We start from the raw sequence: 14,710 nt of genomic DNA on the forward strand, positions 1-14,710 counted from the left end.
AAATCAACCATACAAGTTTTATTACAAAATGTAAAGCAGATTATTATTAAATCTATACATACCTCTCCTTTTCCGATCAAAAAACAAATACACACTTTTAAACCTGCAAAAATGTCAAGTTTCCAATTGAGGGGAGAATAAAACAAAAATGAAAAGATAACACTACAGAATGTGTACTTCATTGTTCTGTGATTAAAACGTTTGCACTCATATTTTAGCTTATTTTTTTCTAAGATTTGTTTCTTAATGAGAGCAAATATTCTCCAGCTCACTCTAAAGCTATGTCTGAAGAGCCAGACTATTCTTTATGTCTCCTGTTGGAAAAATAGACCTTTCATGAACAGGCAAGTTCATTTCCCACTGTTTATCCTGGTTACATGCCAAGAATTGCAGCACATTCTCAGGTATGCTTTGCTAATATCTACAGTGAAGCTTGCCTACTAAAGACTGTACACTAACTTGTTTCAGCTGTTCATTCACTTTCTAAGGAAATAATATGAAATTTAGTAAGGAATGGTAATGTAATAAAAGGAAGCTCACCTCCACAATTTCAGTGCTTGAGTATCTCGTCAAAGTCTGTTCTGCTGGATGTACTACTGAGATCTGTACAAATGTATTCAGCTTCCGATCACGGGCAGTAGCCACTAGATCCTTGCATGCTGGAAATGGCACAAGAGAAAAAAAAAACCTCTAAAAATAAATCTGAGAGAAAACTCTGACATGGGACAAAGCAGACTAAACTACAACTCTGGATTAAACCTCTGAAAGACTTGAGCTGATTTAGTAGAGGAAGTCCCTTGGAAGTAGTTTACAGAAATAGGAAGTCACGTGCTGCTGAGCTGAATTGAGATTTAATTTCCACTAACCACATTTGCAGCTTCTGCGGGACTTCCCTGCCAGAGGCTCATCAGCTCTTTTATATGAACACATGCGCACACACAGGCATGCTCTGTGACACTGGATAACTTCAAAGTTAAAATGTCAGCTTTCAGCTAATTTGCCATGAAATCTCTCTCAGGCAGCCTTACTTGGTCATCTTTTGTCTAATAAACTTTATGGTATTTCACTGTTTCAGGAAAATTCTAAACCAATTAAAATTTGTCACTGATTACACTGGTTTAGATGTTCTAACACCACATTATCAATTTCTTGATTAGTATTAATCACAGGGTAAAAATCTATATTTTTAAAAGCAACAATAAAAATCAACTGTTTGTCAGTGACTGACAGATATAAATGGGAAGAATAATTGCACTCTGGCTATAACATCATTATTAAAACTCATTTTACTGGATAAATATGGAGGAATTCAGTTTTTAATTAATAATGAGTTTTCAGTCTGAGCTGAAAACTATGCAGTTAGTGCTTCACATAGGCATGCAAGTGAGTGAGTTTACTTTCCAGTCTCTCATGTCTTCTAATAGAAAGAGCAGAAAGGGCTGCAAAAGTAGTGGCTTTCACTTCCTTCAGTGGTGAGGAGCAGGAGCACAGCTAAGCTGCTCTGCAGCAACCAGCATTGCCAATGGGGACATGAATTGGCTCCAGAACTGGATGGAACCCATCCAGCTCTCTTCAGTTAAGAAAGGTTCCTACAATGTGGGTTGTGATGGGATTTATAGATTTTTCAGTCCCCCAGTGGTACCCTAGAAACCCTGCCAAGCCAGGCAGAAGTTAATTCCAACCACAGCTTCAGGGTGTTCTCAGGGAGTTACTGCCAGCTTGGAACTCATTTAAATGCAGCTGACCTTCAGGCTCAGCACCTTAAAGATGAGCTGGGTTACTCACAGAGCAGGCAAACAAGCTAGCTACCTGGCTTTGATGAGAAGGCAAGACGGGGAGTTCTGGAGAAACAAAAACATACCTAATTTGGTTTGTATTTTTCTGCTGTGTGTTTGGAGTTTATTGTGTTTGGAATGCCTTGTAGACAACATAAAAGGAAAGCAGCCAGAAACTTTCATCATTTTTGTATTATGGTTAAATGGGAACCTGGAAATAATAAAACATAAGCCCCAGAGAGTATTTTGAGGTTTCTGTTTAAATTTGGATTGCCAGTGAAATCTATTGCTAGACACTCTCACACTGGTCCTACCACATCTTAGTACTGAAAGTAAGTATACGGACAACCTCTCTACATGATGAAGACCTCATGAAATGGCTGATATAACAGCAACAGAGCCAAAGAGCAACTCAGCAGCAATTTCTGGAGCCACTGCATTAAAAGATCACCAACTCCCTGACATGTCTATAACTACCAGCACCACTCTATGTGACTTGGGGGCCTACTTCACTATGTTTGAAGGTTATTGCATCCCAGTTGGCCAGATAGACATGGCCTACATGAATTGCACCCTTCTTGAAGGAGGAAGTAAAGCAGTTTACAAGGCCCTGAACAACAAATCTGCCAAGGACTATGAGTAGCTGAAGCTGGCAATGCAAATTCCAGTCACAATCATTCCTCGCAAGGTCCTGATCTCAAGCCACCACCCAATCCCTAACGGGCAAGTCCGTCCTGTGACACTGATCTGTGAATAGCTCAGAAAATCTACTGGTCTAGGAAAATACCTGGACATTCTTCCAGGGAATGTGCAAGACTGGATCATCGGCATAAGCTGGCACTGTGCAGAAGCATTCCAGGCAATGAACAATCTGCTTTGACTTGAACTTACAAGTCACTTCAACCCAGATACCAATCCTGAAAGGAGGGTCCAGCCCCCTGGAAATGTGATGAGCCATCAGAGATGATGGGGAAAAAAACACTAGGCTATCAGAGGAGACAGATGAAAATAGACATACTCAGAGAGATTTTAGAATCCTCCCAGGGAACCTTCCGCCAGCCAATTACAAAAGTAACTCTCAGATTACAGAGACCAAAGGGATCCATCTGACTGTTTGTTTTAGTTGTGGGATTGTATGGGAGAGTGGACAGAGGCTTTTGGTACCTGACCAGTTGGGTAGGGGAAAAAAAGATGACATCAAGTCTACGTTGGCACAGTGAAGATTTGGTAGTCTCAGAAGTAACTCATGTCTGAGTTAGTAGACTCTGGCTGTGCCCAAACACCATCCTGGTATAGATCCTGTGCAGATCACCTGTGTCCATGTAGTCTTATCTCTACAAGCATCCTGATCAGAGCAGTGAAGGTTGGGGCTGAGATTGCTAACAAGGTACCTTGGATCATCATTAGGAGGGTTTCAAACACTGATGAGGCTGAACCAGGTTATAGCAAAGTTGGGAAATAGTCATTGAAGATTTGGGGTAACATTTTCAACAGTGCCTAAGTCTCATTGAAAGTCTGCGGATTTTGGGCTCTTAAGTGCCTAAGTCACTTGTAGAAATGGGATGCAGACTCCAAAGTCACTTAGGCACTGTTGAAAAGTTTACTCTTGACAAGACTCCCTCAAAATTTACAACACCCATTCTTGATCCCAGAAAAGTCAAAGATGCAAAGTAGGCAGGTTTATTCTAATGTCATTTTGTGAAATCCCCCAAGAATGCTGAAACTAGCCAGGGTGTTATATCTTTACCAGACCTCACCTCAGACCTCGTCAGGATCTTATGATCTGATGTAGGAACAACATGAAAAGGAGGTCTATCCACAGCTAACTATAATGGGGCCATCACCTGGAAGTCCCAAATTTTGCAATTTCCACACTTTGAAATGTAAAGGCATTTGCTGTGTTAGGTAGATTCAGACTGCAGACAAGCTAGTACACCACCAGCTCTCAGCACCAGTAGATACCCAACCAGAGATCCTGCTACTAGCTCTTCCTCTGTCTTGTTCAGACTACCTAGGAAGAGACAATACATAGGAACGTGCACAAGCCAAATTTTATTGGCTTGGGGTTGACAAGACAATCAGTTTCTGCACCTCCTGTTCAGAGTGCCAACATGTGGCAGCAAAGGGAAATTTCAGGTTCCCCCTAGTGCCCTCTGAGCACATAGGGATAAACATTTTTGGACTATTAGAGGACATCAATTCACCCCAATGGTGGTCAGTTACACCATTCACTATCCTGAGGCCATACCACTGAGGTGAGCGCCTGCCCAGATCATTGCCAAAGAACTCTATAGAGGACTTCTCTTGAGATCTGCTATCCCATGAAGATCTCACTGACAGCACTAGCCTATGCCTCGTCTAATACTAGAAGCTTGGGATCTCATTCAAATGTGTCACTTTGAACCTTAGCGTATCCCCCAACCACCCACACAAATGGTCTGGTTGTGAAACTTTGTGGAGTCAATACAAGAGACTGGGAGAAGCTCACTTCATCCTGTTTACAATATGGAAAATTCCACAGATGTCTACTACTTTCTTGCCCTTAGAATTGTTGTATTGGCTCCAGGGCCGGCTCCAGAGCCCAGCGGGGCAAGCACCCGCCTGGGGCGGCCCTTTCCCGGGGGGGCGGCAGGCTGGGCCGGCGGACCCTCCGCAGTCATGCCCGCGGGCGGTCCGCTGTTCCCGCGGCTCGGGGGCGCCTCCCGGGCATGACTGCTTGGGGCGGCCGAATTTGTAGAGCCGCCCCTGATTGGCTCTATCCCTGGGAAATCCAATATCTTGTTGGCTGCTCTCTCTAAGCTTCTTCACATTCTTTTGATATATAGAAATACAGTATGGTTCAGGAAACTTACACCAGTCTACTGCATAGAACACAAATGTATGCATAAATGAAGCCATTTAATTTAATTGAAATATTCTATAGAAAAAAGTTTGTATAAAACAACCCTGACATGTCCTGCAAGAGTGTATTCTTAATCAGATGTGTAACATACAACATGGGCGGGGGTAGATGAGACTAACATAATTTCCCCTTATCCTTGATTAGGGTGACCAGATATCCCGATTTTATAGGGACAGTCCCAATTTTTTGGGTCTTTTTCTTATAGAGGTTCCTATTACTCCCCACCCCCTGTCCTGATTTTTCACACTTGCTGTCTGGTCACCCTGCCCTTGATGCCCAAAGCCAGCCACACATGCACACACACAGGCAGAGGTTTAGATTACTTTTCAACACTACCCTATACTTGACTTTAATTCTGGAAATGACAGAAAACTTAGTGGACTGAGAAGCAGCAACCTGGAATTGCATGCCAAAGTATATGAATCTATTCATTGTGACTATTGACTCATCAATCAAAAGCCTGAGTCATTCATCCCCACTATGACCCCATTTCTGCTAAGTCCACCAGTGCACAATGAAAGCTTAATGAAGAAGATGCATTAGGAATTTAAAAAAAAAACACCTAAGACATATACAGAGAAAATGGTCTCATACATGTTAAGCCAAGAAAACTGCATATACACTATGTGTAAAAGATACCAAGGGATGTTCAAAGTAACTGATGTGAAGGAGGTTGGGGGGTCATGAATGGCTGAAAAGAGGCATTGCTCTAGAATATGATTATATCTATACATTTTTACAAAATATTGTGGTCCATATATTAAACTGTTTTACAGTACAAAACAGTATAAAATGTCTTCAGAAACACATTTCACTGATTTTATTCTTCAACATTTAAACTTCATTTTCAAAGAAATAAAAATACAGAGGGCGTACTTAAAATGTTGTTGTTCTGTTTCCAAGACTAACAATTTCTATTCCACTAACAACACTGTAAAATTATCCTTCCACAATATGGAGTATAAACTAAACAAACAGAAGAAATGCTTCTCTTTGTCAATCATTTCTCTGCTATTCCGCTGGTGTGCTCCAAGTAGTAGCACTATTCCTGTTCCACATAGTCTCTTTCAAGACACATGTATACTTCTAGATTAGCATTGAGCTCTGTCATCATTCAATATTATCCTGTTCTCTATACTGCACTAACATATTGTTCTGCTTTTTTTCTTTTCGGAGGTCTTTTTTGTGTGCGCATCAGGACTGTGCAAGGGGGAAATTGGTTACACAGCTCATCCAGGATTAAGGCTCTTGCCTGGAGTCTCAGCTCATGGAGTGAGATCATAATTTAAACTTTCATTTAAATAAAAAAAAAAGTTTCTAGCCCTTGGGCTTGCAGAGAAAAGCTTGAAAACAAACCCAGGGTAACTATTCCAGTGATATCTTTTGGAGTCTGTAGACAGACAGAAACAACAGATATGAGTAGTGTGAACACCCCATGAATACGGCAGTTAACTCCAAGACCCATCACTCTGGGGAGGCCCTCCCAACACCACCCCAGCTAGAGCCTTTGTGGGTTTGCAGATTCTTACTGCATAAACATCTCTAAGATCTAGCTTTTCCTATCCATCTACACTGATTGGTGCTACTGTTGATTTTGTTTGCTCTTCACTTTTCACTTTTAATAAAGTATTTGGTTGTACAATCCATCAGCGTGTGAGTGCTTAGAAAACAAAGAGGCAAGACGTTTAAAACCAAAGCTGTTATTAAAGTCTCATCATAACAACAGATAAACTGATAACTCTCACATTTCCCTTTCATTTCCCCCATACAAAGCAAGGTTGTGGGCACACAAGGCATTCCTTACTGTCCTGGCCCCAGGGATCAGAGGTGCACTTTTGGGTTGCCTGTACCAGGCCTGTAAAAACAACATTGTCTTCAACCCATTCCTAGTGAAAGGTCTCCCCTTTTTCCTCCCACATGTTGTGCAGTGCATAGCCTACACACACTGGCTACTATAGAACACCATCTTGCCTTCAATTGGCCTTTGTCATCCGGCAACTGCTCAGCAGGCTAAATGCTCTCACATAAGAGGAGGGCTTTCTGAGTCAGGACAGCAGAAGATAGGCTGGGTCTCCTAAAATATGAGTGGGCACAGACACCCCATTGATATCTATGTTGTCTGAAGGAAATAAATTCCCTTTTGTCTAAACAGACAAACGCCAAGCCTCCTGAGCACCTGGCATCATGCAATTGCTAGTGCATCTCACACTGGTGTCCATGAACCTCCTGCCATGGCTGGGACAAAGGCCTGAATAATGAGCAAGTAGTACCCTTTCTGGTATCTGCCTAGGGGAAGAGCAGACACATCTACCACCTGTGGGTAAACCACAGCAATAATTGCCTCACAAGCCTCCATCACTACAGCACCAAGTGTTCACTTGCCAATACTGAACTGGTTAGCCAAGGTCCGATAGCAGTCAGGGGTAGCCAGTTTCCAGACAGCAAATAGCAACCAGTTTCTGGATTGGTACGTCCTCCTTCATCTGCATGTCCTGGCACTGAAGGGTCAGGGAAAGCTCCTCATACCACTTCATGAAGGTAGCCTTCCTCATGAGACAGTTCTGGAGCCACTGCTGGTCATCCCAGTTCTGCATGATGATGTAGTCCCACTACTCTATGCTTGGCCTTATTCTAGATCTACTAGTCAGCTGTCTCCACTCTGCTATGTCTGCATGTGGTTGGTGTGATCTCCTCACCAAGGAGGGTGACAAACCACTGCCAAAATGCCTTCCACCATGTCTCATGCCCTCTCTCTGCTGTCAATGGTGGAAACAGGCATTGCACTAATGGTGCCAACAGTTGGAACAGGTCACATTCCTGAGATGGATCAATGCCTTGATACGAGCTGAAATTGAGATCATGGACAGAAGTGAGGAGTATGAAGAACCAGAAGTGCTTTTACTTATGGTGTTGGTGGGCTAAGTATACCTCTGCACAGGGGCCCAGGAAGGACAGACATGTTTCACAGTGTTTTCTGGGAGAAAAAGTCACAGAGCAATGCAGCTTAGTGCAGCACTAAGAACCCTGGGATATGCCACCAGGACTCCTAGCCCGGGTTAATTCAGTACCAGTGTGGATGCAGCTACATGAGTATGACTTTACAGTACAGATGTTCACAGCAGCGCTTCATCTGACCTGGGTCCTTCCTGCCAGTCACAACTGGATACTACAATAACCTAGTTACTTAGTTCAGCAGAAATGCATAGTATATAAAACAGCTAACATTTTACAGGGCGATGTCTGTAGTTAGCAGTGGGAGCACAGCCCCCATCTGTAGTTCATGTAAAAGTACCGTATCAGAAAGTGGGGCTGTATCAGTTAGACTGGGGACATTAAGCAATCCCTGTGATTTCTGCAATGGAGAAACAATGTTTTAAACTATGATCACCTTAAATAGTAAGCTGGTATGTCAGTCAGAAAAAAAGTCACCCTCATTCATAGAACTCTGGAACTAATATAAACCTTACAACCTTAAGAAACAGTTAAGTGTCACTGTAGAGTCTAACATTAAAGCAGCCAAGCATATGCCAGAAAACAAAGGCTGCTTTGGAAAAATGCTATAAATTTGTGGTGAAGGAAAGAGGGGGAATGACCGTGAGAGAAATGTGATGCCTGCTGTACCCATACAGCTTATTTAAATGGGAAAAGAACAAAATCAGTTCAAATTACCATTCTCAATACCACAAAATTTCTATCCCAGAACACTCACTGCTCACTTTGGTTGGCATTTGCAATACTTCAAAAAATTATATTTTGTAACTTTCTCATCTGTTATGAGAAATACTGGATGCCTGAAACTTGATCAGATCACAAACTATTCCATTTCCAAACACTAGATTTCTGCTATCTGAAAAAATACCATGAATAAAAGGGCAAGACCATAATCTAACATTGCAGCTGCCACCAACAGCCACGGAGGCCCCTGCCTAATAGTAGCTCAGCAGTATGCACCGCATGTGTCAGGATGCATCTGACGAAGTGGGTATTCACCCACGAAAGCTCATGCTCCAATACGTCTGTTAGTCTATAAGGTGCCACAGGACTCTTTGCTGCTTTTATGTGTAAGGAGGAGGCAGGTTTTCCCTACCTCATCAGAGGAATTAACAAAGACATATTTAGTACACCTCTACCCCGACAGAACGCGAGTTCGCATACAACACAGTAAAGATCTGACACACTGCTCTGAGCAGCGTGTTAAGAGTGCCGGGCCAGGCTGGGGGATTTGATAAGGGGCAGAGAGTCTCAGGGGCAGTCAGGGGCTCCCCCCGCAGGGTCTGGGGGGCAGGGGCTGAGTGGAGGGCACTTTTGGGGGCCCCGCAGTCCCAGAGTGGCCCGGGGGATTAGCAGGGGGCTGGGAGCAGCCCGCTCTGCTTCCCAGCCGTGTCGCTTGGGGGGGGGAGGCATTCTTTCCCCAACCTCCCCACACTCACCGGCAGCAGGAAGTGGAGCGGCGTGGCTGGGAGCTGGCAGAGTGGAGCGGACTGGGGCCAGGCTGCTCCACTTCCTGCCGCTGCTGGTGAGTGCCTGTCAGGGGGCCGGGAGGGGGGGTGGATAAGAGTTGGAGCAGTCAGGGGACAGCGGAGTTGGGTAGGGGGTGCGGTCCTGGGGGTGTTTAGGGACGGGGGTCTCTGGAGGGGACAGTCAGGGAACAAGGAATGGGGGAGGGGGCAAGAGGCAACGGAGAAGCAAGTTTGATATAACGCGGTCTCACCTATAATGCAGTGACATTTTTTGCCTCTCAAGGACAGCATTATATCGGGGTAGAGGTGTATTGTGACTTGCCAAGTGCTACACTACCTCATACTGTTGCCTGCTACTGATGCTACATTGGGATCTTAGGTTGAGCAGCGTGCCACACAGTTCAATCTTGGAAGCCATGCTTATTTATGGTGCTAAGCTGTGAAGAGAACATCTGGGGTCCAGTGACTGAGGCACCTTTTTCTGGCCATTGTGTTCCAGCTGCAATGATGCATGCACAGTGACTTGCTCCAGCTGTTCAGACAGTGCAGTTTACACAGTGCTCACAAAATTGGGGTTGGGGTGTGGGCTCTGGTTGGGGGTGTGGGCTCCGGGATGGGGCCAGAAATGAGGAGTTCAGGGTGCTGGAGGGGGCTCCAGGCTGGGGTGGGGGAGTGGGTGAGGGCTCCGGCTGGGGGTGCGGGCTCTGGGGTGGGGCTAGGGATGAGGAGTTTGGGGTGCAGGAGGGTGCTCTGGGCTGGGACACAGGGGTTCGCAGGGCGGAAGGGGGGGTCAGGGCTGGGGTAGAGGGTTGGGGTGCGGGAAGGGTTGCAGGCTCTAGCTGTGGGCTCTGAGGTGTGGCTGGGGATGAGGGGTTTGGGGTGCAGGAGGGTGCTCCAGGCTGGGACCACGGGTTTTGGAAGGCAGGAGGGGGATCAGGGCTGGGGCAGGGGGTTGGGGCATGGGGAGAGGTTCAGAGGTGCAAGCTCCGGGCAGCATTTACCTCAAGGGGCTCCCGGAAGTAGCAGCATATCCCTTCTCCAGCTCCTAGGTGGAGGCACGGCCAGGTGGCTCTACACGCTGCCCTGCCCGCAGGCACCACCCCTGCAGCTCCCCTTAGAGCGTTGGAGAGGGCCACTGGAGCGGGGCCCTTGGAGAGCCTAGAAGCCAGAGGAGGTCCATACTGCTGCTTCCGGGAGATGCGTGGAGCGGCCCCCGACCCTGCTTCCTGGCTGGAGTGCTGGAGCAGGGCCATGCCACTGCTTCCGGGAGCTGCATGGAGCAGCCCTTAACACTGGAGGGCCCCGACCCTGCTTCCTGGCTGGAGCACCGGAACGGGGCAAGCCCCAGACCCCACTCCCCAGCAAGAGTTCAAGGGCCAGCTGGATCTGGCGAGCTAGAGTTTGCCCACCCTTGATCTAGTACTTGCTGGTGCTGTATGTTCTGCTGCTTTTTTTTGTTTTGTTTTGTTTTTTTCGGACGGAGGTGTCATTTATATGACCAGACTCTTCTAGCATGGATCTCTGCCTCTATTTGCATATTGCATCTGGCTCTGTCATTGGCCTGCTGTGCAGTCTCTGCAGTACTAAGTACAATGCACAATTCCTTCTGTGCACAGTGTGTACGCAAGTCTACTTCCTACCTGCAGGTGTGCCACTTATCCTCTTATGCTCTCTAAAATGCTGATGTAAGTTAGGTCATAATTTTGTTCAAAATAAGGCCATCACTTCAAACTGTAAAATGGAGCACTAGGATAAATGCTCTAAATTCAGTCCACTTAGAAAACTACTGGTGTGTGTTTATGCTAATTGTTTTAGTAGAGCCATATGTTCTGTAAACAATAAAATAAATAAAACAATAATTTCATTCTTATAAAGAAAGTATCTTCACACTCCTGTTGGGCACCTGAAGAGAATGTGTGCATCAGCATAAGGAAATCTAAAATGCTAGATCATGACTTAACTAGTGTTAGTAAAGCACAACTTAAGTGGTAGGTTTAGATTTTTTTAATTATCCTTACTTCCTGTCCCTACATTGTAAAGTGGCTGGCATCACTAATAATGACACTCCTGTTCTGCCCTGGAGGGGACTTCATTTCACTGGGAAGAACAACTGGGAGAGGAGAAAGATTATGTAAAGTGATTATAGGCTTATGAAAGCACTGTATACATTAACATAAAAATGTATTTACACACAGATATTCCAAAGTTGTAATTGATTTGGCACATGTTGATATTTTAGTGCAGAAGTAATCTTTTTTTTTTCTCAAGTGCTGAATTTCTTGGTTAAGGTAAACTCAATGTCCAGATTTCAGAGAAAATAATAAAAAAACCAGCAATAATGATAATAGTAAGTTAAAAAAAAAGATTTCAAGATCCATTCAAAAGCATCTGGCAGTCTAGATTTGGCCTGCAGTCCACCTATTGACCATCCCAGCTTTAGTGATATCATAATAGAGCAATTGTTTTCAACATGCGGTCTACACACCTCTGGGGAGCCACAAACTATGTCTAAGATTTTCAAAGTGGTCCACACCCCCATTTGATATTTTTTAGGGGTCCGCAAAAGAAAAAAGGTTGAAAACCACTCTAGTAGAACTTAAACTCTTAGAAAGTGGCAGTTAAGGTATCATTGCCCCTTCACTTTTTTTTTAAAATATATATCTATATTTATCTCATCACAGGACTACTATAGTGAAAGCCCAAGCTCACAAGAATTCTGTTCACAGATTTCCCATTACACTGAAAACAGAGTGACTGCAGGATCTAGTGCTAAATGAGAAGCAGAGAAAAAGCAGATAGGACACTCATAGTAAACTTTCACCTTTTACTTAATTGTTTTTATACCATAGGCTTCTGTAGTCATTTATTTTAGGTTTTCCAAATATAAAGTATTCTACTGGCACACTCATTTAGGCTGAAAGCAAGAAATGAAAGGAGGTTGACCACCATTGCCAAAAGAGGAAATAAACTGTATATTAAAATAAGAGCTCCAACTGATTTCCAGGTTGGAAACTTTTTAGCAGTGTGTGCTGTCCACAATATCCAACTTTGGTACAATGGCATCATTCTTCTGCATAAACACTTATATACTGGTAGCAATCAACTAAGCAGGTGGTATTTCATTTCACTCTGAATGCACAATAACATTATAACCAGGGCTACCCAGAGGGGGAGCAAGTGGGGCAATTTGCCCCAGGCCCCCACTAGAATCTCTGAGGCTCCCTCCTGCCTCCACCTTTGCCTTCCCCCATCCACCGGCACCTCAGCGCGCCGTGTCCAGGAGCGGCCCTGGACAGAGCTAAAGCTCCTGCCGCTCAGAGCCGCATGGTAAGGGGGCGGGGCTGCGAGCTGGAGCCAAGCAGCAGGAGCTCAGGTCCTGCCAGAGCCACGCAGCTGCAGCGCTGTCCAGGGCCGCTCCTGGACGCAGCGTGCTGTGGCTCTGGGAGATGGGGGAGGCAGGGGTAAGCGGCATGGTAAGGGGGCCAGGGGGGTTGGATAAGGGGCAGGGAGTCCTGGGGACAGTCAGGGGACAGGGAGGGGGCAGAGGTTGGGGGGGGCAGTCAGAGGATGGGGAGTTGGATCATGGGCATTCCAGGAGTCTGTCAGGACTTGGCAGGGGAGGGTGGATAGGGGTCGGGGCAGTCAGGGGACAGGGAGCAGGGGGGGTTGGTGGGGGGTGGGGTCCTGGGGTGGTGGTTGGGGGGGGCCTCAGGAGGGCGGTCAGGGGACAAGGAGCAGGATGGGTCAGGGTTTCTGAGGGGGACAGTCGGGGGGCAGGAAGTGGGTGGGGGTCGGATAGGGGGCAGGGCCAGGCTGTTTGGGGACGCACAGCCTTCCCTACTCTAAAGCTCATTCAGCAGTTTGAGGCTGGAAGACAGTTATTTAAACACAAAGAGCCAAGCTGTTATCTTTTCCCTTAGGGCTACCATCCCTTTCACTTCTCAAATGCCAAATAATAGTCTACATTTCATTTCAGTGCCATAGGGAGATTCACGTCAGGGGAGGGTAGCTTCATTTAAAATTAGCTACTTTAGATTAAGAGTGATAGAGCCAAGAGAGCCATGGGGGAGGGATCACATGAGAAGGGCAATATCCTACACTGCCTGTCTCCTTCCCAACCCTACCAAGGGAGACCCCCTCTCTCCTAAATAATTCCCTGAGGCTCCAGAGGGGTTAATTCAGTGGTTCTCAAACTGTTGTACTGGTGACCCCTTTCACATAGCAAACCTCTGACTGCAACCCCCCCCCTTATAAATTAAAAACACTTTTTAATATATTTAATGCTATTATAAATGCTGGAGGCAAAGCGGGGTTTGAGGTGGAGGCTGACAGCTTGCAACCCCCAGTAATAACCTCATGATCCCCTGAGGGGTCCCAACCCCCACTTTGAGAACCCTTGGGTTAATTTAATTTTAGCACCCTGTGTCCATTCACATGCATGTGCTATTTTGAGCATTTCAGTTTTCACAACATAGGCTCATCCCAGATTCTAGAACAAGCTGAAATGCTCAGTTCGTGGAGTATGTACATAAGCTATACTAATGACAAACTCACAGTAACCGTCTCCAGTTTCTGAAGAAACAGATACATTCATGGAGGGTAAGTCCATTAATGGCTATTAGCCAGGATGGGTAAGGAATGGTGGCCCTCGCCTGTTTGTCAGAGGGTGGAGATGGATGGCAGGAGAGAGATCACTTGATCATTGCCTGTTAGGTTCACTCCCTCTGGGGCACTTGGCATTGGCCACTGTCGGTAGACAGGATACTGGGCTGGATGGACCTTTGGTCTGACCCAGTATGGCCATTCTTATGTTCTAACCTAAATGAACTCAAAGTTATGGAGACAGATATGAGTCAAGGAAGCCAGCAGAGTATCAGAACCCTGACTGGATGGGCTCAGGCGTTTGGTCACAAGCTGAGGTGGTTCAAAAGTTTTGGATTTTTTTTAAGCAGAATTTTTTTTGTTTCTTTAAACAATCAAACACAGCAAGCAGCAAATATTTGGCCATATACTTCTGAAACCCCAAACCATGTTCAGGTTTTGGCAGACTAATTTCAGCTTTTAAATTAAAAAAAAAATTTTTTTGAAGGAAAGCAGACATTGTCAGTGATTTTTTTCTGCTTTTTAAAAACCCCTAGTTTTCTATCCAAAAAAAATTGACGGAAAATATTCGTCCAACCCTTTTAATGAGCTTTAGTGCCTTTTAGCACTAGCTGATGCTGAGAACCAGTGATACCTTGTAAAGGTGACTTGAAAAGAAGTTTTCTCAAAACTGGGTATGTGCTGAGATGAGGAAGGTTTTTAAATGTTTATTTTTCCCAGGGCCACCGGGGGAGGGAGGAAAGGGGGGGGGAAGTGGGGCAATTTGCCCCAGGCCCCGCAGAGGCCCCCACAAGAATATTGTATTCTATAGTTTTGCAACTTTTTTCATGGAAGGGGCCCCCAAAATTGCTTTGCCCCAGGCCCCCTGAATCCCAGGCCCTGATTATAACACAATACGCTCTTTCAATAAGCACTGTTGAAAGAAGTTCTGAGGAAGCCACTAGTCTGAATTCCTTGGATGGAAAGAAAAT

General features: G+C 45.4%; 1 protein-coding gene across 1 annotated transcript in view; it reads right to left on the reverse strand.

Moving 5' to 3' along the window:
* INPP4B (inositol polyphosphate-4-phosphatase type II B) overlaps positions 1-14,710 on the reverse strand; it is a 516,678-nt gene that overhangs the window by 289,393 nt on the left and 212,575 nt on the right. The window contains exon 7 of the mRNA XM_045019298.1: positions 541-659. Within this exon, the coding sequence (XP_044875233.1) occupies positions 541-659 (119 nt within the window). The remainder of the gene's footprint in view (positions 1-540; positions 660-14,710) is intronic.

Source organism: Mauremys mutica, chromosome 5, assembly GCF_020497125.1.
Source record: "Mauremys mutica isolate MM-2020 ecotype Southern chromosome 5, ASM2049712v1, whole genome shotgun sequence".
NCBI classification, from domain to species: Eukaryota; Metazoa; Chordata; order Testudines; family Geoemydidae; genus Mauremys; species Mauremys mutica.